This window comes from Chrysemys picta, chromosome 4, assembly GCF_011386835.1.
Source record: "Chrysemys picta bellii isolate R12L10 chromosome 4, ASM1138683v2, whole genome shotgun sequence".
NCBI classification, from domain to species: domain Eukaryota; kingdom Metazoa; phylum Chordata; order Testudines; family Emydidae; genus Chrysemys; species Chrysemys picta.
Window position 1 is genome coordinate 73,331,482 of NC_088794.1, and position 27,750 is coordinate 73,359,231.

At 38.8% G+C, this 27,750-nt stretch overlaps 1 protein-coding gene across 14 annotated transcripts in view; it reads right to left on the reverse strand.

The window, feature by feature from the left end:
* The window catches only part of SHANK2 (SH3 and multiple ankyrin repeat domains 2), a 640,917-nt gene that overhangs the window by 41,875 nt on the left and 571,292 nt on the right, over positions 1 to 27,750 (reverse strand). For 12 of the 14 annotated variants that reach the window (XM_065592634.1, XM_024100174.3, XM_005304565.4 and 9 more), the window contains 3 exons: positions 9,613 to 9,748; positions 5,964 to 6,044; positions 2,214 to 2,234 (listed from right to left, as the gene is read on the reverse strand). In XM_065592634.1, the coding sequence (XP_065448706.1) occupies positions 2,214 to 2,234; positions 5,964 to 6,044; positions 9,613 to 9,748 (238 nt within the window). The remainder of the gene's footprint in view (positions 1 to 2,213; positions 2,235 to 5,963; positions 6,045 to 9,612; positions 9,749 to 27,750) is intronic. The other 2 variants (XM_005304566.4, XM_005304567.4) reach the window with 2 other exon arrangements.

Here is a 27,750-nt window from a genome sequence, read left to right on the forward strand (position 1 = left end):
TCATAATCAAAAATTTAACTAAAATTTAATAGTCAAAATACTAATTGAAGATAAAAAATTAAAAACAGCTCTTCACAAGCCAAATGAGTTCCACCTATTTATTTTTTTAATGACTAGAGTTCAAGATTCTCTTAATTCTATTAAATATAAATTTCAAATTTCCAACGTTATTTGTATGACTACTGAAATAAAATGACAAATTATGGTGGAGAAAAACACATCACTCAGAGTTCAATGTAATTTGATTAGTGACTTGGAAAGATGACTTTTAGCTAATATTTTATTAATTTTTGTCATGAGGGTAATAAATGAAGTGCAATATTATGAAGATTTTCTTCCCCAAATAGCCAATTAAGCAATTTTGTTTACAAATATACCATAAGTTATATAAATTCACTTTTACTTTTTAAATTTGTTTCTCCTCTTTACTTATTTTAATTTAATGCATGAAATTATTTGATCTTCCCCAAGACTGATGGGGGCACCTACACACACCCTAACTGTGGCTTTATAACATGATTCTGCAACATAGAAAGATTTGCTAGGTTACAGACTGCTAAGTCTCACTCATTCACTAATTCTTTACCTAAAAGCAACAAAAGAAAAAACAGAAAGGATTCTTACTTTAAAAAAGTGTGTTTTGAAATCTGATGCTGTCCCTCTGTAGTGGGCAATTGTGGTGAGCAGAAAAATGTCAATGCAGCAGACTTAGTATTGTTGAGGTTTCAGTGGTCTATGATATGATAACTCGAGTAGAAGCTAGAATAATTTTTTCTTTGAGGTTATATGACAAAGTTTTTATTACCTAACTGGAATTTTTATGTATGGATGTTAAATAGTAAGCCCTATCTGAAGAGAAGTACCAACAGCCTATACCCTTCCCCTCAACCAAACAGAAAACAAGCACACACAAAAGAGTCCCCTCCACTATAACTAGGAAACATTAATTTTATAGAGTTATCCTACAAAAATGAATGTAAAAATTCTTGATAGTCATATAATGAAAATATATTTGTTGCTATAAAAATCTTAGTCAGAAAACCAATAACTGTTTATTCCTTCATATTCTGAAGAGACAGTTTCTAAGCAATCTTGCCTTGAGCAATAAATGTACCAGCAGTTGATCTTGCTAGCAGCAGAAAACAGTTCCAACATGAGGGGAGGTCAGGAAAGATTTAAAAAAAGCAAAAATGAAGAAAAAAAGAAAACAACTAATTTACTCTGTATTATCCTAACACAATACAGAAGAAATAGTTCACCACTGAAGAGGCATGCTACCTACAAATAATCTTCTCTATCAGCAATCATAACTTTCTTCTACTGATTAGAACTATACTGAAGTATCACACAGAGGCTCAGTCAGGATTGAGGCCCTCCCTTGGGCAAGGTGCTATGCAGACACAAAGACACAGTCCCTGCCCAAGAGAGCTTACAGTCTAAGAAAGTAAGTGATATACAAAGGGCGAGGAAAGGAGGATACAGCTAAACACAAACAAACTTGTATATACACATGTTTATTTACATTTTGGTAAAATATTAAAGGTCAATCTATCTGCCCCTCCACCTGGCCATCATTAAGTGGATGATTGCTGTATAGAAATCCCAGCAAATGTGGGTCTCAAGGACAGATTTAAATGAGAAGAGGGTAGTGGCCTTATGGATCAGTTCATGCATACGGGACAGTGTGGAAGATGTTATATTAAAAACTGAAATTGTGCAGAGCAGCATTTCTCCAGGTCAGAATTTAAGCTGTGTGTGAAGTCCCTATTTCCTGAGACAGACAGTGTGGTTATGTGAGTAACATTTGGCCATTTAAGAGGGCAAGTGAAATCACCGATGTAGGACTACACTGATATCATGTTACTTGCCACTGTTTCTCAGTGATTGCCAGTTAGCACAGTAACTCTGAGGAGATGATATGGAAGGGTTTGGGAAAAAATCTGAGACAGAAGAAAAATGGGGGTGGATAGAAAAGAGAAGACAAAGGAAGAAATGAGGGAAATATTTTCAAATGTGTTCTTCTGACTGAAAGTTGATTCTTTATGTGTTTGCAAGTTATCAGCTAAATAACTAAAAACATATACAATATTTAATGTACGTTTGACACCATAAAATAAACTGGACCATATGCCAACATTTATAATTATGCTATTATCTTTCACTATGGAAAGGTGAGAAACAGATTAAACAAGAGACAAAATGCTTCCCCTTACCCTTCTTCTTCCGTACTGAAGCTTGGAAACAGAAAGGGAATGAATTGTAAATCAATTCTGAAGGTAAGCCCATTTTAAATGCTAAATCCTTGACTGATTTTTGAACACAAACATTTTTCTTCTATTCTTAAGAGGTCAATCTCTCCATGCTAACTGGATTGTGCATGTATTTTTCAAACCACTTTAAACATAAACATCGTGGCATAGCCCAGTTTATCAGGGTTTATACTTTGACTATATACAAGATTATTGAGTTATAAAACTTAGATATCTCAGCTATGAAGTGTGAGATTTATTTTTTAGAATTAAAAATGATCAATTTGGGCACTTTTACGATATATAAATGGGCTATGAAAATAGGGCATTTAACATCCTTGTAGTTCGGAAGTGGAATGAATTGTAGACATATTTTATATGCCATTAGTTAATACTTTGGATTAATTTATTTGTAGGATAACAGCAACTGCCATTGGTTAGCAGTAGATGGGACACCCATGCACTATTATGGAGAACAGAGTAAAAATATGTCAATAGAAGCAGAAATAGAAGGGGTTCGGAGACAGGCAACAAAAGTGATGGGAGAGACTTCCATATGGAGAGGTTGAAAAGATTAGGACTGTCTCGTTTATAGAGGAGACTAGAGAAGGGCCAGGATAGAGATATACAATATAATGAATGATATAAAAGGAAGGGAAATCCTTTTTACCCTTTCTTGCTATACAATAACAAGGGAACATTCAATGAAATTAAAAGGCAACATATTTAAAACTGATAAAAGAAAACACATTTGTACATAGCACATAAGTAGTGGGGACTCTTTGCTACAAGACATCATTGAGACTAGTTTACTAGATTTAGATGAACTGTTGTCAACTGTTGATGTTGTCATTATTCACATATATAAATCTAGTATAAATACACACACCCCCTCTCATACTTCAGGGCATAAACCAACCTCTGTCCAATGGGGATTAATAAGAACATTTCTGTAAGAGAGAATTTATGCAGTACTATGCAGCCTTTTAGGGGATAATGTACCTCTGGATTGAGTTTAAACAGCATTCTTTGGGCCAAGGAAGCCTTGAAAATGGAGGGTTTGTTTAGCCCCATCTGGATGGAAGTGTAGGGGAAGACATGCTTAAAAAAAAAAAAAGAAAAGAAAGTGCAGGTACCTTACTGATTCTCAAAATAGTTTCTGATTAGGATGCCAAAAGCCATAAAGCCTCTACTGTGTGGAGCTAATTAATATCCCCTGGGATAAGTAGGGCTGGGACTGAAGAATGCTCCACCCTTGGGTAGAGAACAGCTCCAGCTACAAAACAACAATTTTTTGAGCCAATGAAAGCATTGTTCTTTCCTGAAGGAGTTCTTTCCTGTCCTCCTTTGCTAGAACAATGGTATGATTCCCCTGCTCACATATACATACAGTAACTCCTCACTTAATGTTGTAGTCATGTTCCTGAAAAATGCGACTTTAAGTGAAAAGATGTTAAACAAATCCAATTTCCCCATAAGAATTAATGTAAATAGGGGAGGTTAGGTTCCCGGGAAATTTTTTTTACCAGACAAAAAACTATATATTATATAGATATACACCCAGTATACGTTTTAAACAAACAATTTACTGTTCGCAGCTATGAGGATTGTGAAGCTTGGTTGCCGCCCCAAGCGGCGAAGAGAGAAAAAAAAAAAAGGCACGATCGGTGGCACTTCGGCAGCTGCTCTACCGCGCTGCTTCATTCTTTGGCAGCAATTCGGCAGCTGGTCCTTCCCTCTGAGAGGGACTGAATGACTCGCCGCCGAATTGCCGCTCGAGTCCCGGACGTGCCGCTCCTTTGCATTGGCTGCCCCAAGCACCTGCTTCCTGCGCTGGTGCCTGGAGTCGGCCCTGGCTGCAATGGGCTGCTCTTCCTGCAAGCAGTAGACAAAGCAGGCAGCTGCCAAACGACGTTAGAACAGAGCATTGCACAACTTTAAACAATTATGTTCCCTAATTGATCAGCAACGTAACAACGTTAACCGGGACGACTTTAACTGAGGAGTTACTGTACTTGGGCTCCCTGTCACTGAGAAAGTGCGAGTATAAATAGCAGTGTACCGTAGTGGCAGTGGAGACACCGCTTAGCTGTACTGAGTATGTACTTATGGGGTTCAGGAGGGTTTGTACTGCTATTTATACTTGTGCTAGCTTGATAAGAGCTAGCAGCAGCATGTGTATGAGAGCAGGGGAATCACACCCCTATCTCATAGTGTAGACGTAGCCTACAACTGTAAAGAGGGAGAAATATAGGAATCTCCTCAGGCTCCACAGTGACATGGAAGACTTTGGCGGTGGGTGGGTAGGAGGGCTGCATAAATAATATTTTGCTTATGGCAGATTTGCATGATAAACCAGAATGGTTTCAAAGTAAACAAAATTTTAATACTCTATGAAGGAAAAAAGTCTCACATTTTAAACCCTGGAGGAAAAACATTGGTAATTAACATACCAAAAAAAAAAACAAAAAACCTTACATTCAAATAACTAAGGTTATGACAAAAATAATCAAAGCTATGAAAATCTGAGATTTGTACAATTACCACACTAGCCTAAACTAATAGAGTATAATCCTTTGTTTTTTGCTTGGTTGTAATATGACCCAGAATAGTTAGGGCCCATTTCAATACCCCTTTCTTGGTCAGAACTCCCACTTAAAGACAGTGAGAGTTTTCATCCCTTAAGGGATGGGTAGTGTCCTTCCTTCCACATAATGTTAGTGCTTTCAAACGTATCACCGTTATTTTATTAATGTGGTTAATTATCCACAAGACTTGACTCCTTTCATCTGAATGATTATGAAACCTGTATTGTTAAATTCATGCGGGATCATAGTAAGGAAAGAAGAGACCTAAGAATGATCAAGTCTATTACTCGGTAAGTGAGTGATATAGTTCCTTTATACAAGACACATCAGATATTTAGCCTAGCCAGATAGCTGTATCTAAACATACATTTATTTTTGTCTTTTACAAATACTGTCAGATCATAACACATTTGATAGTCTAGGCTGATGAAGTATCACTTTTCTCCTGACCCAACAGGAAAAAAAATATTCCTTTCTTCCTGCCATGTAGACTTAATCAGAAATCCCAAGCAGTTATACAAATCTACAATATACACCCTACTGCTGGGACACCTACGTTTACATCACTTAGAATTAGTGAGCCAAAGACTAAATGCTCATCACTTTGCATTGCTAAAAGTTAACGGAATAGTCTATTAAGTTCGTGTTCAAACAGAAGAGTCAAAGTGATATTAATATATACACATTTTCAGATTAGAGAGTCTAACGAGAACTAGTTGCAGTTGAAGGTGTACTGTTTTAACAACTGTCAACTTTTCAACAATGGCTTCTGGCAACTTACCTTTATCCACTAATGAGAGGCCACAGAAATTTAAAATAAAACAATATTAGATGAACTGAAAGATTAAAAAGCAAGCTAATAAAATATGATACAGCATTACTATGCCAAACTTTGATGATGCATAAAAAAATGTATCAACATTCTCTTGCAGAGCAGTAAAGGCACATATTTAAAAAAAAAAAAATCACTCATGCACATCATGCATATTTTGAACTCTCCAGAGATGCAGCATTCCTGAAACTTTTCTATATCATGTACTGTACAGGGTGCAGTTCATTTAAAATAATTTTAAGTTTTCTTTACATCTCCATTATCTCAGCATGCTTGTTAAAAACACTTTCTTACCAAGCTCTTCAAGCTCTGAGGTCATTGACTTAGACCGCAAGGTCAATGCAGTGGTTGGAGCTCGCTTTGGAGGTGGTGGGGCTTTGCATTAAATAGAAGGATATACAGTATAAGTAAATATACATCTCCAAAGTATTGTATATTCACATATACACTTTTTAGATTCAGCCAAAGATTATCACATGGAATATACATTTTGATTAGATTTTAAAAATCTATCTCCAATATATTCATTATAGCAATATCAAATACATGTACACAGTAATTTCTTTGGGGACAGGAAACAAAACATTCAGTATGCTTTCTGAAGGGCCTAAGAGCTTTTCATGGATTGCATTTCTAACCATTTCTGGCTTTCCTACCAGTTAGTCAAAAAGATCAGCAGGCTTATAATGATATACAGTAGAAATCCTTAAGCTAAGTAATTATACACCTCTATTTTTTAAATGTACCTATCACATTGTGTATGGACACATGTACAAAAACTAACTTTAAAAAGAGTCTGCCTCACAATAATTTATATCATCCTTTCAGGCAGTAGCCCAGGGACACAGATGTACTTTACACTGTGCCCTGAAGGTCAGCTTTCAGTAACCTCCACTGAAGATACATAAATCAGAGTGCACAAGCTAACCTCAGTGGTCATGATAGGAAAAGAGGTGGTTCCTCAGGTAGCTAGGAGCCAAATCATGTAGGTCTTTAAAGATTAATGCAAACGTATGGTTGTACGTATAGGCCAGTGCACAGTCTTTGGAACAGTGATGTAAAGTTAACACTGCTAGACAAGAAAAGCATTAGATTTTTTGCACCACGTGTAGCTTTCAAGTGCTTTTCAAGGAGTGCTACACTGTAGAGCAAATTAAAATAACCCTATCTGGAGGTCATAAAAGAGAGTCATATGTTATAGAGAAACTGTCTTCCATCATGACAAATGTAGTAGGAAAACTGGGGACTTCTGGGGACACCAGGTGCAATCAAGGATCCTGAAGTATACCAAACTATGAAGCACCTTGACAAAGCACCTTAGCAAACCAATCAGGGAGACAGACAAAATTCAAGCCATACTCTCTAGTTAAACTAGTATCCCTTACATCCTGTCTGAATTAAGGCTCATTCACCTTGCTGTTATCGAAGCTTCTGTCAGTTAGACACTGGGAAAGTAAAGACATAGCATTGTCCAGACTCAGTGATAAATATATAGCTGTGTCATGAATATACTAATTGCACAACAGGCCAAACTGCCTCACTGTCTCCCCCAGTGACCTTGCAACCAATCTGTTGAGAAGTCTGCACAAGAGAGAGATATTTAATGGTCACCTGACCCTTTGTCCATCATCAGGAAGAGATCTTCAGCCACAGAGACCTGGATAGTCTCTGTACAATTACCAAACCAAGACCACGGTTGACAGGGATCAAAGAAATCTGTGACCTCCAGGTGATTCAAGTGTTGCCTTTTCATCACCTTCTGAATAATCTTGCCCCCCAAAAGGGGGATTATAAAGATGTTAATTTGCTAAAAGTCAACATCATTTAGTAGAGGACTACTGACTGTTTGGCTTGAGAAAAGCTAGCAACCTCTCCTTCTGTAGGGAAGTGTCAACATTCACAAATTCACAAGTTCCCCTTATTTATGGGCAGAAAACATAACCTATGTCAGTATAAAGAAATGCTAGGTGTGTCTGGAACATGTAGCAGTAAGATAAAGCAATTCTATCAATATCATTGTTAAAAATAATGGAAGAAAGAGTAGTTGGGTAAGCTTTATTTGGGCTCAGTATATTTTCTTCTTTTTAGGTATTCTAATTTTTTTAAAATCTAAATTCCCAGTGAATTATTAAAAAGCAAAGTAAACAGAGTGCAGTTCTTCAAAAGGCACGTCTTTGAACAGAAATGCATTTAATAGGACTGGTATTCATTTGTTCGATCCTTCCCATTCAAAGACTAGTGCAGGCATGACTAAAGTCTGGCCCACAGAATTCAACAGCTTGGCTTGATGTGGCTTGGGGGGGGGAAGGAGGGGGGCTGTTCTTTAATACGTAGGATTACCTCAGAGAGACCTCAGCTGTCAGGTCACACTGATCAATATGGAACATCCATGTTAGGAGCAAAGAAGTTAGTGTGCGTGTCACTGTTATACTGAAGAGGTCAGCAACAATATTCTCTGATTAATACCAATTACGTGCATCTAGTGGCTCCTAACAAGTTGCTACTGCAGTTCCTGGTTGAGCAAACTTTGGGTACCCTTGATCAAGTGTAATTACAAAGTAATTTGGGGAGATTCAAAACCAAAAACGGTCACAACTCTTATGGGTATAGTCTAATTTCAGTACATGGGGTGCCGTACATCAATCCCCATTAAATCTGAAGAAGTTAATATAAATACATGATTTGTGTTAACTCTTTAGTTTTAATGGGAATAAGTGGGGTGCTTTTAGATGAAAAAGCTCCTATTTGGTACGAAGATACTACATTCTGAAAGTAATTTTGCTATGTTTGAAGTAACACCAAGTCATCCTAAAATATCTGCTCTCTTACTGAAGCAGAAGCTTCTCCCTTCTCCAGAGGTGGTAAGGAGGGTGAGCACAACACCCTTTCCTCTGCTAAAAGCTGAGGGAGAGATCCCCTTCCTCCTTGGCTAGAGTGGTGATAGCTACCCATCCAGTTTCAATCTGTTTTAAGCAGTGGGCATCTCGAAATGTATTGCTTTCTTATTAACTTGTCAAGCTAAATATTTTAGTGCTTCATTTTCTTATTTTCACAGATGCAATATTTTCAAATGAACTCAACATTAAAATTCTCATAGGACTTTAATAGGAGCAGAATTGGGTTCGGGCCCAAGCGTGTTTTACAATCTCAGCCTTTTTGTCTATGGCTTTAAGTAAAGGACAGATTTTTTTCCCCATCTCCCTCAAATACTCTAACATGTTAAAAAGTCTGAATATAAAATCTTAAAAGCACATTGCAGAATGATCTAGGACAGGGGTTCTCAAACTGGGGGTCAGGACCCATCAGGGGGTCATGAGGTGGTTATGTGGGGGGTCGCGAGCTGTCAGCTTCCACCCCAAACCCCGCTTTGCTAGCATTTATAATGGTGTTAAATATATAAAAAAGTGGTTTTAATTCATAAGGGGGGGGGTCACACTCAGAGATTTGCTGTGTGAAAGAGGTCCCCAGTACAAAAGTTTGAGAATCACTGATCTAGGAAGATGGACTTCAACAATGAACATGACAAGAATGAACTATATCTTTTTCTGCACAGATATACACCTCTACCCCGATACAACGCAAACCGATATAACACAAATTCAGATATAACGCGGTAAAGCAGTGCTCCGGGGGGGAGAGGGGGGAGGGCGCGGCGCTGTGCAAGTTTGATATAACGCGGTTTCACCTATAATGCGGTAAGATTTTTTTGGCTCCCGAGGACAGCGTCATATTGGGGTAGAGGTGTACCTATAAATGAAGTCTGGCTTTTTCTTCAGCAAATGTAAATAGCTTGTAGATTACATAGTAGAATGCTGTTGCATATTTAAGATGAGGAATATATAATATAGCAGTCACTAAAATAATGTAAATAGTCTCCAGCCTACATCTTGTTTTCCTTAGAGCAGTACCAGAAAAAATTCAGACAGCAAAGAGAAAAATGTACCTTTCTTTCTAGCTGTATCATCTGGATCAAGATTCCTGGTTACTGTGACAACCTTAAGAACTAGGTGATTACCCCCTTGTCGAATCATGTTCACCACCTGCCTGTGGCCAACTTTCACTACATTTTCACTGTTAACCTACAAGAAGAAGAAGAAAAAAAAAAGACCTTATTTTAGATCAGAATTAGAAAAAAAAAATCTTTCAATTTTAAAAATGGGGGGAGCAGCACAGGAAGTTACAGAATTTCTATATTTTTAAATAAGGAAAATCCATTACAAAAATGGAAGTCAACTGACATTGCAACAGGAAAAATATAAACTAGATCTTAAAATATATGCATGATTCCTTTATTTCCACTGTTATCCATGAAATCAGAAGGAAGAGATTTGGGTTAGTTCAGAGTTAAATGTCACATCACTTCCCCCCCACCCCCCCATACAACGGGCAAAAGGATTGATTTTCTTAAGTTGACTATTTACTTCTACATTACCTGCAAATATTTATGTCTACTGTTTTTTCTTTCATACATCCAACAGGATATGTAGAGGGTTTTCATTTCTGTTCAGATCCAGGAAATAATTCAATTTCATCCCTTTGAAGAATTCTGATACTTAAGAGGCTCTTTTATTTTATGCTCTTCTCTATTTGCTTTTCAGTGCTCGCCCCTTCCCCAGCTCTGCAGGAGCCCAAAGTAACACAAGCAATGACAGCAGGGCTAGCACAATTCGAAAGCATTCTCACAGAAAAGGAGAACAGTAAGTTAGCTATTGTGTAATCCTAACCCATTACAACTGCACATAGTCTGTGGACATGAGCTACAGTTTAGGCTCTGCCGCTGACTGTGTTTGTGACCTTGGACAAGTCATTTTACCTACTCTGTGCCTCAGTTTCTCTATTTATAAAATAGAGGCTATAGAATACTTATCTTTGGAAAGAACAAGATCTTTGGATGAGAAGTGCAATATTAGTGTAAAATATTATATTATAAAACTCTGGTTTTGGAATAAACCTTTAAGATTTATATGCAAGTCACTGTGTTCTATGGCTAGCTGACTATACTGAGCGCTATTGATTTAACCTGGAACTGTCATTAATGAAACTGTTCAAAAATTATTCAGCATGTCAAATGACACAATAAATATTATTCACTGAGCTTAATAATTAATGAAGCAAGACATTTTACTTAACATCTTTTACAAAATAATCACCACAAAATACAAAACTACTGAAGTACCCCTTGCATGGGATCCAAGATATGTTACACATGGAGTCATGAATCAACATTGTAAATATTTTAACTGAAGGAAGGTGCTCTCGGTCTAATATCCTTTAGCTACTTTGACCACTGTGATAGAACATCTCAAACAATGGCACAGCTTCAGTTCATTTCTACATATGGCCAAATGGTAACCGGCTCTAGACACTATTTTCTTTTACTGTTGTCCGTATCCATTGACTTTCCCGCACCCCTTAAACTTGCGTAATATCAAATAGCTATTTTTATACACCAAGAAAAGATGCAATTGGAGTACTATTAAGTCCTACACTATTTAAGTTAGTTCAGCTTGCTCATTAACTGACGACAAGCAGTTGAACTCTTATTATTATTACTTACGTCAGAGCAGGATAGGAAGAAACTACATGTCACATTGGTGTTGGAAAGTATGTGCAGAGAGAGAGCCCTTTCTGCCTCTTCTACCCTGCTGTTTGAGCAGTATTTAGGTGATGAACTGAGTAAGGACCTACAAATCATTCAGGACACCACAAACATAGGAATTGCCTGATTGGATCAGATCTGAAGTCCCTCTAATTCACTATCATCACGCCAATAATGGCAAGCACCAGATGCTTTGGAAAAGAAAAAAAAAAAAAAAAGGGGCAAGAACCCCACAGATGGTAGACATGGGATAACCTGCCTCCACCATTAGATCTCTTAGAGATCAGTTTAAGCTATGCGTACACCCTGCAAAATGTTATCATTAACTATTTTCTCTACCTAGTTATCTACTTGAATTTTGCCAAGTTCTTGGCCTCAGTGACTTCTTGTGGCAATATGTTCACAGGCTAATTATGAATGTATCACCTTTTAATATAACTGAATATCCCATTGTTCTTGTGTTGTGAGATTGGAAGAATAGATGTTTTTGATCTACCTCCTCTATACCATGTATCATATCCCCTCTTACTTGTCTCCTTTCTAAACTAACAATCCCAATCTTTTCAATGTCTTTTCTTATGAGAGTGTTTTCATGCCCTAAACTTTCTCACATTTCTCTGAATCTTCTCTAATTCTGCAATATCCTTTTGGAGATGGGGTGACCGGTACTGCACACAGTATTCCAGATGAGGCTGCACCCCTAATTTATTTAGACAAACAAGAACAAAATGCTGTTTTTCCCCCACCATTTTGAATTATTTCTGTAGTATATAGTCCTGGAACCTCCGTATTGTAATTCTGTGTGGCTTTCTGCAACATAAACAGTCTATCCTGACTCATCTTAAAAATTAATGGCGCCATCTTTAGTTTACATTAGCATTAGAAAAATGATGTTGTTGACTTGAATCTCATGTGATCTCTTAATTGTTTCTAAGTTATAATGTTGACATCAAGCACCGGGACTATTTTTCCTGCTAATGGCAATTTCAGGCTGAGAAGATAGCCAATAAGAGATCCTTAAAATGGAAACAGTTTACAGTATTCATCAGCAAATGGAGACAGGCAGATGTGGTAAAAGAGACAAAATTGCAGACTCCTCTATGCATGTACATTTTGTAATTATCGTTAACAGATCAACATTCAAGTCCTAGTAGAATTTATACAGAAACAAATGCCAAATCTTAAAAATACAAATCAGAATTACAATAATTTAAACTGAATACAAAAATATTAAGCAGTACATGTTTGCTGCCAAGTCCACAGGACTACGTTAACGTAAACTAGGCACGTTTCAGTTCATGCGAGCAGGGTGTACATAGGGCAGTTATAACCCAACACTTAAGTGTGCACTGCAGTAATCTGCACTGCAGAGCTTTGCAGAGAAGCCCCAAACCCACCAAAGTTGAGTCACATAATACAAAGTTGACATGCCTTGTGGAATTATCATACCAAAATTTAGTCTTGTAGCATTCAACTTTAGGAAGGATAATTTTAACAACAGCAATTAAGAACTCAGAACAACATACTTTTCAGAATTTGACAATGAACATTCAGGACTGACCACGTATTTTACTAAGCCCATCCTGTTTCTAGTGACCTCTGTATAAAACCTTTAGATGGTTTCATTACTATATATTTTAAACCCATCTTCCATATATTAAATCATTACAAATAACCAAAAGTTATGGTATTAAGTGGGAAATCATGAATTTTGGGAACCTTGAAATTATATTGGTGTGGGTAACAATAACTTCATTACACGCCAAATAACTATTTTTAATACCCATATGTGCAGAATTTCAACTCTACATAAAAATGAATATTACATTAAACAATGCATTTAAATAAAGAGGAGTTGGGACAAACCTGCACATCAGTTGGGAATTAGGTTCTCACTTTTTATCCAGAAAATAGATTCACAGAGCTTGAGGCCAGAAGGAATCATCAGATCATCTAATCTGACCTCCTCTATAACACAGGCTATTAAATATCACCCAGTTACCCTTGTATTGAGCCCAGGATCTTTTATGTGATCAAAGCATAAGCCTTTAATGCCCCAAATGGACTTGCCTTGCCCTCCCTGATCAGTTTTTGATATCATCAGTGTCACGATAACTGATTGCTCACCCTGTTTTAGTTCTCTAAGATCCAAGGCCCTATCCGAAGTATCAGTTTCTAATCCAGGCACCAGTTCACTGACTTTAAATGCGTAAAAAAATGCCACCAAGAATGTGGTCTTAACAAGGATGCCTACTGGCTGCATCAGCATACCTGGTAAAGATTTGTAACAGATCTCTAAGAATCTGAATAGTGAGGGACCATTGGGGATCTTCCCTAGAGCTTTTGGCTCAAGACCAGCTCTCTAGCAACCTCATAATGAAAAGTGGGCCACAAGGATGTGGGTAACCTTCTATAAGATGTCATGCCTGACAAAAGAACATAAATGGTCAATGATACCAGCCTGAGATGTGCCAGTGACGCCATTTAACACACACACACATATCAAACAAGCTTTTTTTAAATTATTATTAAAGGAAAATATCTGACTTCATTTATATGCAGGTGTTAACAAGTATCCATACAGATCTCTCTCAATGCCCTCCAAAATTAACAAAACATTTTTCAAAGCAAACTAAAAGATACATTAAAAAAGGCCTGACATTAATAAACTCTCTGAAAGACTGAGCATCCATCACTACTAATCACAGGACATTTTAGTACAAAATCCCCCATTCAAAGTTATTGTGATTTGGAGGACAAATAAAAAGGAAGCCCATTCTAATTTAATACAATCTGTCCCTCCACATTGCCAAAAATCCCAAACCAACCAAAATAAAAAAAACCCAAACCAAACCAGAAATACATTCCTGAACTTTTCAGACATTAAATGAGGTAAGATGAATGCACTTTGATGAAAATATATTTTTGGTAAGGGGCCAGTCAGGGAACCACTGTAGTCAAAAGTTCCAAAGTAGTGGTCAACTTGGGTGCCCCCAATACTGTTTGAGCTCATACAGACGCCTTTTCACTTTACATGAGCAAAGGCAGGTGTAAATACACACTCTGAAAATCCAGCCCTATAACATGGTGACCGGTTGGGTTCCCTCACTTTTGTGGTAGAGGGACAAGAGGATCAAAACTAAATAGCTATAATTGAGATGCTGGCTGCAGTATATATGTGTGTGTGTGTGTGTATATATGTATACACACTGCAGCCAGCATCTCAATTATAGCTATATATATATATTTTTTTAAGAGATGACTGAAGGAACATGACAAAAGCTGCTATAAAATTCCTTACACCTTCCTAGCATCTGGTATTGGCTGATGTATCTGAGACAGGGTATTAATTTAGCTACACCACTGGCATCTGGTAGGGTAACTCCTGAGTTCCTAAATATATTTTATGAAATAGAACAAATGTTTTACTGTCTAAGAAACTCCCATTATTAAATAATTTAACAAGCCAATTCCTCCATTACAGAACACAAATATTTCTAATTAGAATCTATATGTTACATTTACTATTTTTAAAATTTGGAGTTATTTCTTTTACAAGAGTCAAAGTCGGTACTGATTAGAATACACCCCCTAATGTTTTCAGAAAAAAGTTAGAGTTACAATAAATTAACAGAATATTAATCAAACATATGCACACTTTACTATAAAAAGTGATAAATGGCACCATCTGTTGGCATATCATTATGTGCAATGATGTTATTTAACTTTTGGAGCAGGAACAAATTTATACAAGGAATATTTTTCAAAAACTGTCTCAGATTCAATCTACAATTGAATGTGTACAATGGGTTTGTTAAAGAGGCACAGATACATGACATTAAAAAGCTGTTGAAACAAAGATTTTTATTACAAGAATAAAGATGTTGAAAGGAGGCATGAGGGTACTTTGCTTCTAGAAAGCGGTGGGGCCAAGATTTCACGCCTGATTTTCTGTTGCACTGCAGCTTCTGCAGCCATTTATGCCAGTGCAGTGAATGCAAAGTGAATGTAAAACAGGATCAAATCAGAATGGTGGGCTTTTACACCTACTTTCCTCTGATGTACACAACAGAAAATCGGTCTAAAACATTGTTCATCATGGATGAAAAGAGACTACTTTCCAACTATCACACAATGATACTATTATTTAATTGTACAGGCTTTAATACAATAAATATGCAGTGCTATTATCTGAATGGTACTGCTGCCAAAAAAATATCAGCATCAATTCTGCCCAATAATTTTAATTTGATATTATTCCTGTAGCACTTCTACAGGTACAAGTAATTTGGCGATAGTGCTTCTTTGCTTCTATATGAAAGCCTTTGCAATGAATAATCCCAGATGACTACTGCATTTCTCCAACTTTAAAATCTTCTTTAAAATCTGACTGAAGAAGGTAATTGTTATAATCTATGAAGTACTTAAATGTATATTTCACCTGTGCTAATTCCTTTAATGGCATAGAAACTCTAGAAGAGTGGATTAAAATATGGATCTTGGTATTAAATATAATTATGTTATCTGAAATATAACAAACGTTTTTTTCTTGAAGTTTCACTTGTTTAAAAAAATCCTATATAAAAATGATTATGTTTTTAAACTCAGTGTATTTGCTGGCTGTGGATTTTGTACAAAAAATTAAGCAACAGTCATGAGGCAAACACTTCTGGATTTATTAAAGACAAACATTATTTTGAATTTGTATACATTAGTATTGATTTCAAATGTGCACAATTAATATGTGGGTTCTCCAGAGGACAAGACTACTATTGGACACGAAAGCTTTGGCTTTTAACAATGTGAAGACAATAATTGGAGAAGATGCAGATAACAGTTTGATGGAGTGCTGTAAGACACTGTTCAACAGTAGACATATATATTACAACAAATTAGCTTCACTAATAGAAAAGTAGAACCATGCATTTCCACAGGAATGTAATATGTATATGGCCATGTATCACCTACCACTAATGCATCCATCCTACTGTATCATTTTGGGCATACCTCTGCTCTCAAGTACACAGTGAAAACTCAAACTAAACTTAAAATTTAGAAAAGAAAGGGCTATGTACAGTGGTGCCCTTTACATTTGTCATTTGCTTTAGATAACTAAAGTATTGGAGGGAAGTGGCTGATCAAAACACAAGATGGTGCTATAGACTAGCCACTCTATGATGGGTATGCTCATAGGCGAGTGCCTTAACCACTAGACTATCGGATGTTCCCAGGTGGGTCTTTCTCAGTCTCTCCTGTTGAAGCTGGTCCACTTTGTATAACATTCCTGCATAGTCACCTGGCCAGAAAGAGAGAGAGAAAAAGACTCTTTAGCCTGGTGGTTCAGGCACTCACCTGGGAGGTGGGATAACCCAGGTGATATCCCCCAGCTCCATGAATAATTCCTTTTATAAAGTGGAACACTTCAATGGGAAAGACAGAGTTTAACCCATCGCCTGGTGGTTAGTGCACTCACTTGGGGGGTGGGGAGATGTAGATTCGAGTCCCTCCTCCAGAGTGAGGATTCAAACATGAGTCTCCCACATCCCAGCTGAATACCTTAACTACTGGGTATAAATGGGCAATATCACCATCAGCATTTTGTGAATACAGCCCTTCTTTTCTTTTCCTTTCCTTTTTTTAAAATACCCAAGATGAAGTGTTCCATTCAACAGAAATACATTTTTTCAGTTTGCCAAAATTTTTTTGATTTTGGTTCAACTCAAACCAATTAAAAAAAATTCAGAATTGCCAACTAACTGAAAAATCAGTTATTTGCATAAGGACAACATTATGTAGGGCCTCCGAAGGGACAGCAGCTTGACTATGCGGCAATAAAAGAGGGGGCCAATGGTCAGATTTTAGTTATGGCAGTGAGGCAGACGCTAATGACAACCATAAAAAGAATGAGCCAGTTATTTAATTTATAACCATCAGATGCAACAACTGCACACAACACTGAAAATTACCGCAATGCCTGAAAGCTGAATCTACTTCAAAAATGAGGTCAAATATGAAATTGACCCAGAGAATTCTGCAAAGCCAGTTTTTGTGGATTTAATATAACAGACACACAAACACACACACAGACAGTAGTTTTGCTTGCCCCAAATGTGGCTTTTGCTATGTACTCTTCATGCTAGATGGGAAGATTTGATTATCGCTAAACATGCATCATCCCACACAAAGTAGCTCTATTAGAGCGCCATTATTTTCTCCTTTCCAACAAGATTAGGCTATAAACAGACTTGCCAAGTTCTGAATAGCGCTACTGGATTTACATGCGTATGTAGAGTAGGGAAGGTGAAAAAGTACAATTATAAAAAGATGTGGGCTTTTCATAAAAGCATGTTTTAATGGATCTCCTGTAGGTGCTGATGTGGATTTTCTTGACACGGCTAGTAGGAATTCATTCCAAGGGGTATTGCTGTGATATAGGTAATTATGAAATGGGCTGTTAAAAAAAATCCTGTATATTTTATGTCAGCAGGTGTATTAGATGGAAACATTCACCATAGCAGCCTTCCTGTTGGAATATGCAAAAGGAAAGCCTCCAGTAGAGAAATGGTTAAGGATTTCTTCGCTTAAAAAAAAAAAATCCATTTAATTCCCTCCATGCATCATGACAAGAAGAGCCTTATTTGACAGCAGATACATACACTTGCCTTCACCAGGAATTGATTCTTCTATTTTTCTGGCCATTCTGTCAGCAGAAAAAGTTATCAGCTATTTGCAAAAGCACTTATGTTAGCAGACCCCAGTAATCTCTCTTATGGTGTTATCTGGCTAATAGTGCATCGAGTCAGACCTAAATGTAAACCTTCTGCAGTTCCCATATTTTCAGGCCCAAAATCATCAACCTATTTGAAACCGTGAAAAACAAAATTGTGGATTCACATATGTCCACAAATACCTCCCTACACACTTTAAAATATTTTAGCACCTATGCACATACTTAAAACAGACTAAACACAAATATTACAATTTGCATCAGCAAAACAAATATCCCATAATTGAGTTTGTAAGTGCAAACACTAACACTTGCACGTTCACAAAGGCTACATGACCACGTACAGTTTCATGCACCTGTATGAAGGCTGGCTTCTGAAAATTCACCCTTATAAATGTAGAATGAGTACACTGCAAAATTCCATTGATTTTAATAGTACCACCACATATTAGTCGTACACGTACTTTTACAATTCAACAGCATTATAATATTCATGTCAAACAGAACATCTCGATCACTTATCGAGCAACTATTTGTTGTGACAGGCTCTGTTAGGGATATGCATTGCACAGTAGCCTCCCAAGGGGAAGCGTGCAGTATTTCTGTTGCACAAAATCACAGGCAGTTCTACCTCATGCTGAACCTTGGACTAATGAGCTAGAAAATGTCTGATGTCACTTGTGTGATAATGTTTTCATCAAGTGGTTTTTTCCCCTCCATCTCTGTTTTTATAACTAAAAAATGGAAACTGTATATAAAACTCCACATGAAAAGCTCCATCTGGTTATCTCTGACATCTGCTGACATAAAATGGGCAGACAAATTAAGTGACTTGGCCAAGGTCACACAGGAAATCTGTGGGGAGCTTCAAATTATCTCTTGAGTCCCAGTCCAGTACTTTAATCACAAGACCATTTAAAAAGCAGAGATTGATTCTGGAGCCTGATTTTAGAACTGGGTCAAATCTCTTTATGATGGACAGAAGCAATACCTGACAAACTTTGAGGGGGTTTAAAATGTGGACTCAGATACATATTTGGTGGCTCAGACCTCTCCTTTGTGTTTAAAACATGACAATAAATCATGGAACTTTAATTAACAAAGCATTGTGTCATCAATATTGCAGTTGTCTCTCTCTCAGCCATAAGCCACATTGCAACAACGAGAGCAGAGTCCATGGTTCTGCAGCTCCTGTACACAGCACATCCTAGCAGGCTAATGAATACTATGGCAAATAGACTAAAAATAAAATATCGATGTGGGAGCTTTTTCTTTGTGGTAGGGAGAAAAATAGAAGGGGAAAGGCAAAGGTTCCAAATCATATCAATGATTTAGATTTTTTTGAAATGTGTGTCACTCACCATCCATCCCAAGCCACTGTAAAAATTATCCCCTATAGTTTCCACTTAAGGAAAATTCTTTTTGCCTTAGGTTAAATTGAGAATTGATACACTGCATACAAATCATTGAGGATCCCAAGCCCGACAATAAGGGATTTGTATTCATAAATCCAGCTATCCACAGGATCTCTTTTTTGGTACATCGTACTGTGCGAGCCAAGCCACTGAAATTAATCAATGATTTCCTGTGTGGCAGTCCAAACACTAAAACATGGTAACAATGGTACATAAAATATGTAACCACTTCAGCATCTCTGACAAGTTTACACAAATACTGACTGAGCTGCAGCAGAAACATAAGAAACATCATCTGAAGCAGATGGTTCCTCATTGGAACTCAACTTCTAATGTGCTTGAGCAACTCCTGAAGTAAGAGACCATTTATGCCTGGGCAGGCAAGTAGAAAAAAAACCTTTGGTAAGGCAGCTGATATCCTGATCTCCAAAATGTATCTCTTACATTACACACACACCAAAAGTCACGACTAGCAGTTCCATACATGCTGTTCACTTGAAATTACAGTGTCAAGTATTTTTCGATTTATAAACAAACACTGGTGAGACACAGAACTTGACATTTGGAAACTCAATTCTGCAATTTGTTTTCTCAATGATTTTTATACCAGCACACTTGTTCACTGCTTTGTTATTGGATAGCTCATAAATGCTATGCTTCTGGATTGAATTTATGAGGTTTCTTCAAAGAAAAAAAGTAATGAAATATTTACAACATTTGGGAAAATAATACATTCAAAAATTACAGGGAACACTATGAAGTCCATCAAGTATTGCACTATATCTCTAACTTTTTTGGGGAGGAGCTCAGATACGATGGTGGCAGGATACAGTACAAATCCCTAATATATAGGAAAATATATCTTATGTAGATAAAAATTCATTATTTAAAATCTTTTGAAGACTCTTTTGGACACCTGTTTAGCTGTTTAAATGCTGTGAACTTTTCACTGAAACTAAGTGACAAAGATTTGTCTTGAGCCTTAAACTATTATGATACGATTATGTTCTAGAAAGTAAAGTTAGAAGCAATTCCTCCCCACTCTCTTCTCTCCATTACACTATCCCCTCAAACCCTTCCCCAATGACCATTATACCTATTTTTTCAAACAGATGGGAGGATACAGGTAGTATTCTTTGCTTAGTAATGTGATTTATGTATTGAAGAGCAAGACTAGCTGCTGAAATTTACTGGGAAGGATCACATGCAACCTATAAGATGCTTAAGTATGCTTTACTTATATCCCTTTAAAGCGGTCTTGAGGTCACTGGTATTAATTAATTGCTGTCTCCCAAGTGAGAGATGTTAGGATAGTGTAAATATTATTCAGAGGCTTAGAAGTTAGAAGTTTAACTTCTAGATTTACTGACACAAAGACCCTTTTGAGTTGTATGAGACAATACCATTACACAGATATCTATCATGTTTATAAATAGAAATGTGCAGTAACATCACACGTGTCTCAAACTGCAGAAATAATTCTGCATTCTGTGTACAATTTCTATTCCATTAATGGCCTATGAGAAATGTGCTGTAGTCTGTTAAAATCTACGACAGCCTGATCAAAAACAAAAAATCTATTGGCTCATTATGTATATCATACAATGATAAATGAGGAAAATCCTAGAAGGCCAAATATGATATCACATTATGCGATGTGACATGCTCAGTGATAAGTGTGTCTAGCAGTAACGTATGTTTTGCAGATCATTACGTACTGCCAGTTAGTAATTAACTTACTGGATTTCTAAAAGTTTTGAATCATTCTTTGGTGTGGTCTACGCTACAAAGTTAGCTTGACATAAGCCATCTTGTGTTGACCTAGTTCTGCATGTGTCTACACTTAAATTTGTCTCCCACCGATGTAAGTGCCCCATTATGCCAACACAGTAATACCAGCTCCCTGAGTGGCATTTAGCCATGGTCGACGCAGCACGAGTGTGGACACTGCGTTACCTATGTTGACCCTAACAGGCCTCCAGCAACTGTCCCATAATGCCCGACACAAACTGCTCTGGTCACAACAGTGAACTCTACTGCCCAAGGGTCACGAAGACAAGAAGCCCTCCCTTGCCCTTTAAAACCCTGTGAATTTTTGAAATGCCTTTTCCTGGTCATCCAGCTTGGTGAGCACATCTCTATCTGCTCTCCATTGTTGTGTGCAAATGCCCAGCTGACCATGCTGGCTACACACTCCAGACTCACTCTGGCTTGGTATAGAGAGAAGATATTGAATCTCCCGCACCCATGGGGAGAAGAGGCTATGCAGGCACAACTCTGAGCCAGCCAGTGTTTCTATGGCATCTACAAGCAAACTGATTGGGACATGCAGGAGGGATAGGACAGGGACCAGCAGCAGTGCCATGCGAAAGCCAAGGAACTGCAGCAGGTATATCAGAAGGCCAGGGAGGCCAACAATCATTCCTGTGCTGAACCACAGACCTGCTGCTTTCATAAAGACTTACATGCCACACTTGGCCGAGACCCCACCTCCACCTCGCACACCACTGTCAATACCTTTCTGGAGGAGCCAGAGTCACAAGCCTTTGCCGTGAACAGCGAAAAGGAACTGATGTACAAGGAAGAGTATGGGGGATAGGTGACTGTGGGGGTCCACCTGTGCTGTGAGCCAGGACCTATTTTTGAGTCCAACCAGTGCCTGCAGTCGAGCACCCGTGAGCCTGAACCCGGGGAAGTAACCTGGGTAAGTGTGTAAATAAATTTCCCATTACAGTGATGGTGACCCCCAACTTATCAGGACACAGCTATTGAGTTTTCATTAGTTTACTCATATCAGAAGAGGTAGCAGTACAACAAAGAAAGGTAGCATTGCTATCTGATTTTCATTACCCCTTTAAAGTTAGGCAGGAGGTCCATGTGGAGCAGTTTCTTTATGTACACAGGGATATCCCTTGAATCCTCCTGAGAGATCTCAATGCAACTTCCATTGAGGTAAACTGCAATCCTCAGCCAAAGGTTTCTAAGGATGCCTGCCTTATTTCTTCCTCTACGGTAGAACACTTTCCCACCCCATTCGGCAATAACTTTGTTAGGCACCATTGCAGTACACAAGCTATCAGCCTACAGGTGCTGGCGACTTTGGGATGCCAGCAGTAGCTGTGCTCTCTCTGACTTTGTTGTCCTCAGGCGTGAGATACCAGCTAAAACCACCATCACCTGTCAAAATGGAACCAATATTCAATGCCAGTGTCCTATACTCAGTTTAATGCAACTGAGCAATTCCTTTCTCATGTCCCTCTCCCCTGGAAGGTCATACTCATCATGGCTTGAGCCGAGATTGGCACTGGGTATCAGAAACTCCAAAGCAGAAGTGCCAATAAGTATGTCTTGTTTAACGTTTTAGGGGAACAAGGGAAGGGGGGAAGTTCTGAATCTTAATTTTCACTTTCCATTCCTATTATATGACAATACCATCTCTGTGTGTTATTTGTACTTGCGGCAGTTGCGGCCTTGAGCTTTACACTCTCAACCCTAGCGGAACAGCTAAGCCAAATAAGGGGGAAAAAAGAGGACACAGGAAGTCATATACTGTGAGATCCTGCAAGCCAATACTGTGGCAGACCTTGAACAGAGTGCCTGGAGAATGACTATTGCAAACTTATAGAGAAGCATAGGGCAAGTTTCCACGATGTGATCGCCACTCGCTTGTCCTCTATCAGTGCAGCTCTCTGTTTGGTGTTCCTGTGTTGGATGGTTGGGGCAAGCTCAGCAGACAGATCCAGGAATGTGGCCTTTCACATCCAAAAGTTCTGCAGCCACTGCTCAGCATCCCAAACCTGCATTATGATGCAATTCCACCAGTCAGTGCTTGTTTCTCAGGCCCCTAAGTGGTCCTCCACCACCTTCAGCTGCTCAATGAATGCCACCAAAAACCTTGAATTGGTTCTCATTATGTCCCACTGCAAACTGACCACCAGGAAATCATCATGTTCCCCATGGTTCTTCTTGCAGCTCTGCAAATACCAGAGAATCAGGTGTCCTGTGTTTGCAACACTCACGACAATAGCGCAGAGCTGTGCAGGCTCCATGCCTCTGTCAGAGATGGCAGACAACAAGTAGTCTCACAAGCGGGTTTGTGGGAAATTGAAATAAGTGAAAAAATTATGGGATGAAGAATGTTGCACTAGGGGAAGTTGACTTTTTGCTCCCAGTCACCCCTGAAAGACTTGTTTTAGCCCCACCATGCATTGCCAAAACTTTCAAACGATAGTATGCTTAAAAATGCTGGGCTGCACGCTGGGATACTTACCGATGGTGCACTGCACATCAACACAAGCACTCCTGGTGATTATGCACAGCACTGACGCAAGGAGTTAAGTACACATGTGCACAAGCGCTATGCTAACTGTGATGCCTGAATGGTGACGCAACTTGTATCAGCAAAACTTTGTAGTGTGGACATGACCTTATTTTGTTACTGTCATTTTCATGCAGCCCTCAGAAAAGATTGATAAAGTGAATAAACTGGTGAATAAGTTAGATATTTTCCACTTGGTGGAACATTTTATTCGAACATGTATTTATATTGCATACATACATATACATTCATATGTACACATGCATACACGTGTACATTCATATGTGCTGGAGTGAGATGTATAATAGCCAAGATTTAAGAGTCTTGTTCTTTGCAGTATGAATATTATAATTTGTTTGGATTCACTTTGTGGTCTTTCATTCAGATTATTCCTGAGATCACTCCCCACCCCTTTGGCATATGTAAATTTGTAACAGCAGCACCAGATCCCGTTGAAATACTGGAAAAGGTTTAAGACACAAATGTATTTGAGGACAGCTGAGGGGGATAAAGAGAATTAGTTTCTGTGTTAACAGGGAAGTTTTTTTTCTTCTTTTGAAATTTCCTGGCTGGATTGCAGAATTTTCAAAGATCTCAGGATACATTCTGAAAAGTGTATCAACCCTAATGGAAGAGTCCTATAGACTACAGAAAAACTATCATTTTCTATTACAATCTTCTTTTCACCATTCTTTAGAATTATGCATCAAGAAAAATCTCTACTGCATTCTATGGGACAGTTGTACAAAACCTCAGAAAGAACCGTAAGGTCTCCATGTTCTTAAAGAAATTTCATCCCTATTAAATTCTCAATCCTAATTGTCATAAGGAAATCTACAAAAACAGATAAAACAGTGACTTAAGGATTAGACTTCTGTGTGTACACTTGGGGATAGAATAATTTAGAAAATCCAGTATTGGACCTAGTTCCATCTACAGCTTTTTCTGTGAACAACCCAAGCTCCCAATTATCAGCACAAATCAGTAAGAAGGGAGGAAACATATACAGACTAATAAATTTTAAAAATCTCAATCTTCTAACCCTGATGTTAAAAGCTGCTTCTTATCTGTGTTCAGTTTAGGAGAAAATGTGATCAATATTTTAGGACACATGGGCAATCGGAATAATAAAGTACCTCCTTGTCCGACATTTTCTTTAGGACTAAAGTTCTAAACACATTATTTTCCTCTAACGAATTTATATTTTCTGTATATTCAAATGAAAAAAAAGGTCTTCTTTAAATGGGAGTATTCTGCAGAAATCCATCTTTAGAGAACATGTAATACACCCAAGTCAACAGACTCCTCTGCTTCCCGATTCCTCAGTGGGTTATTATTTGTCTCATAAAAAAGAATTCCCATGTAACACAAAACACCCTTTTAATAGTATTGCTGCTGTGCAGCCAGGTGCAGAACCTGTTGTGTTACATTACAGGCCTGCCAAGTATGAACTAGGACAGAGATTGTTGCTTGTCTACTGCCCATGCCAGGGGCAGCTGCAAGACTCTCGGCATTTATTTTAGCTGGAGCCCCAGGCCCTTTAAATAAAGACTGGAGTCCTGGGCAATTGGAAGCTGTGGTAAGTAAAGAAAACCATCATGAGACAGGTTTCAGAGTAGCCGTGTTAGTCTGTATCCGCAAAAAGAAGAACAGGAGTACTTGTGGCACCTTAGAGACTAACAAATTTATTAGAGCATCATGAGACAGACACACAGAAGACCTAAGCACCACTCAGTAACCTGGACACACCCCCATTAAACAGAATTACTGTCTCCATTAAGTAGTACTCATTGCTATTATGAATCACTGGATTTAAGTCACGTTTGCTAGGATATGTCACAATTAAGCACATCTCAGTGGAATATACAGTTATCAATGGAATTATACCTTGGATGAATTTGGCCAATCATTTTCACATGGTAACTTGAGAGAAAGATTCCATATTTTTGTAAGATGGGAGAAAAAAATTCTAATGCTGTATAATTTATTACAGTATTTCACAGAAAACAACCACCCCCAAAAACCTCCAAAACACAACAGAACAAAACCCACCATCACAGACATCGAACAGCTTTTTATTCCTGTGAACACTTCAAAATGGTACAGTGACTGATTGGTACAGTAAAAGCTGTGTTATCTGGCACTTTACGAACTGGAAAGCTCTAGAAACCAGTATTTTTGTTAGGGTTGCCAGGTATCCGGATCCGGGCAGCGCTCACCTCAGCCGTAAGCGGCGACATGACCCTGCTGCTCTTAGGCAGAGGTGCAGCCAGGTAGCACTGTGTGCTATCCCCGCCCCACCCAGAGCACTGGCTCAGCAGCTCCCATTGGCCAGGAACCGCAGCCAATGGGAGCTGCAGGGGCAGCATCTGCAGGCAGAGGCAGCGCGCAGAGCCGCCTGGCCACGCCTCCACCTTGGACAGCAGGGACATGTTCCCACTTGCGGGGAGCTGCCCAAGGTGAGCGCTACCCAGATCTGGCACCTCAAAACCCCAATCTCACCACAACCCCCTGCCCCCTCCCACACCAAAATTCCCTCCCTCCACTGGTAAGTATAACTCTTAGTTAACCGGAATATTTGACTAGCCAGCACCTCCTATTCCCCCAACATGCTGGATAACAAAGCTTTTACTGTATATGCCTGTACAAATCTGGATCAGAGTTGTGAGTTTTACTTGATATTGTAACAGGGGAGAAAGGCAGTATGGGCCGGTATGGTGCACCGGTAAAAAGTGGCCACCTGTACTGCTGACTTTGAAACCTGCTGCGGCAGCGCTTTAATGTCCCTTCCCCTTTTGCCCCCTCTCCCCCCGGCCAATGGTGGAGGGGCAAAAGGAGCAGCTACCCTGGGGCCGACGGGTGGGGAGGGAGGTGCAAAAGGAGCAGCTGCCCTGGGGCCGGCGATCTAAAAGGGCCTGGGGCTCTGGCCACTGCCCTTTAAATCGCCGCTGGAGTCCCAGGCAGTGCAGGCAGGCAGGCTGGCTGGGGGACGCTGACCTCCAGCCCCGCCCCTCCCACCTGAGGCCCCTGCCCCCCCCTTACTGGTAAGAGAGAAATTTTACTTTCACCCTATTGTAACCACTATGTTGAAGTAGGTGTCTTACATTCTGAGCATGTAATGGACTGCAGAGAGCTGTCAAGAAGAGACCAAGGCAGTTTATTGTGTACCTCCTCAAATGGACAAACAGAAGAGTCATCAATGGCCAATCGAAGGGAACCCCACTATCACAATGGTCTTGCTACAAAGAGTGGCCAGGCTGAAGGAAACTGGTTTTCCCTGTTTGGAGTCCAGGAGGGCAGCGATTTCCCAGCTAAATACCTGACTGGGCCTATAAAGCTGGTCAATCACATGACAGAGTGGGCAGAAACCTAAAGGCCCAATGCTATTCAACATTTTCAGCAACGAACTGGAACGACGTATAAAATTACTGCCGATGAACTTCACAGATGACAACAGATTTGATAGAATGGTAAATAATGATGAGGACCACGCAATAATACACAGTGATCTGTCTTGTTTGGTAAGATGGAGCCATTCAAACATCTAGGAATGAGGAACGCAAGCCATACCTACAGAATGGAGGACTGCATTCTGGAAAGCGTGAATGTGTAAACAGAGGAGTGGTGAGTACAAGTAGGGATGTGATATTCCTTCCACGGCATTGGTGAGACAGATATTGGATACTGTGTCCAGTTCTGGTATCCACATTTTGAAACAGATGTTGGAAAAATTGAAGAGGATGCAAGAAAGAGCCACAAAAATGATTCAAGGACTGGAGAAAATGGCTTACAGTGAGAGATTAAAGAGCTCAATCTGTTTAGTTTATCAAAAGGAAGACAGAGGTGACTTGATTGCAGTGTACAAGCATCTTCAGGAAGAAAACATACTGGGTATTAAAGAGCTTTCTATTCTCACAGAGAAAGGCATAACAAGAATCCATGGCTGGAAGCTGAAGCCAGACAAATTGAAATTGTAAATAAGGCACAATTTTTTAACAGTGATTGACCATGATTAACAAAGT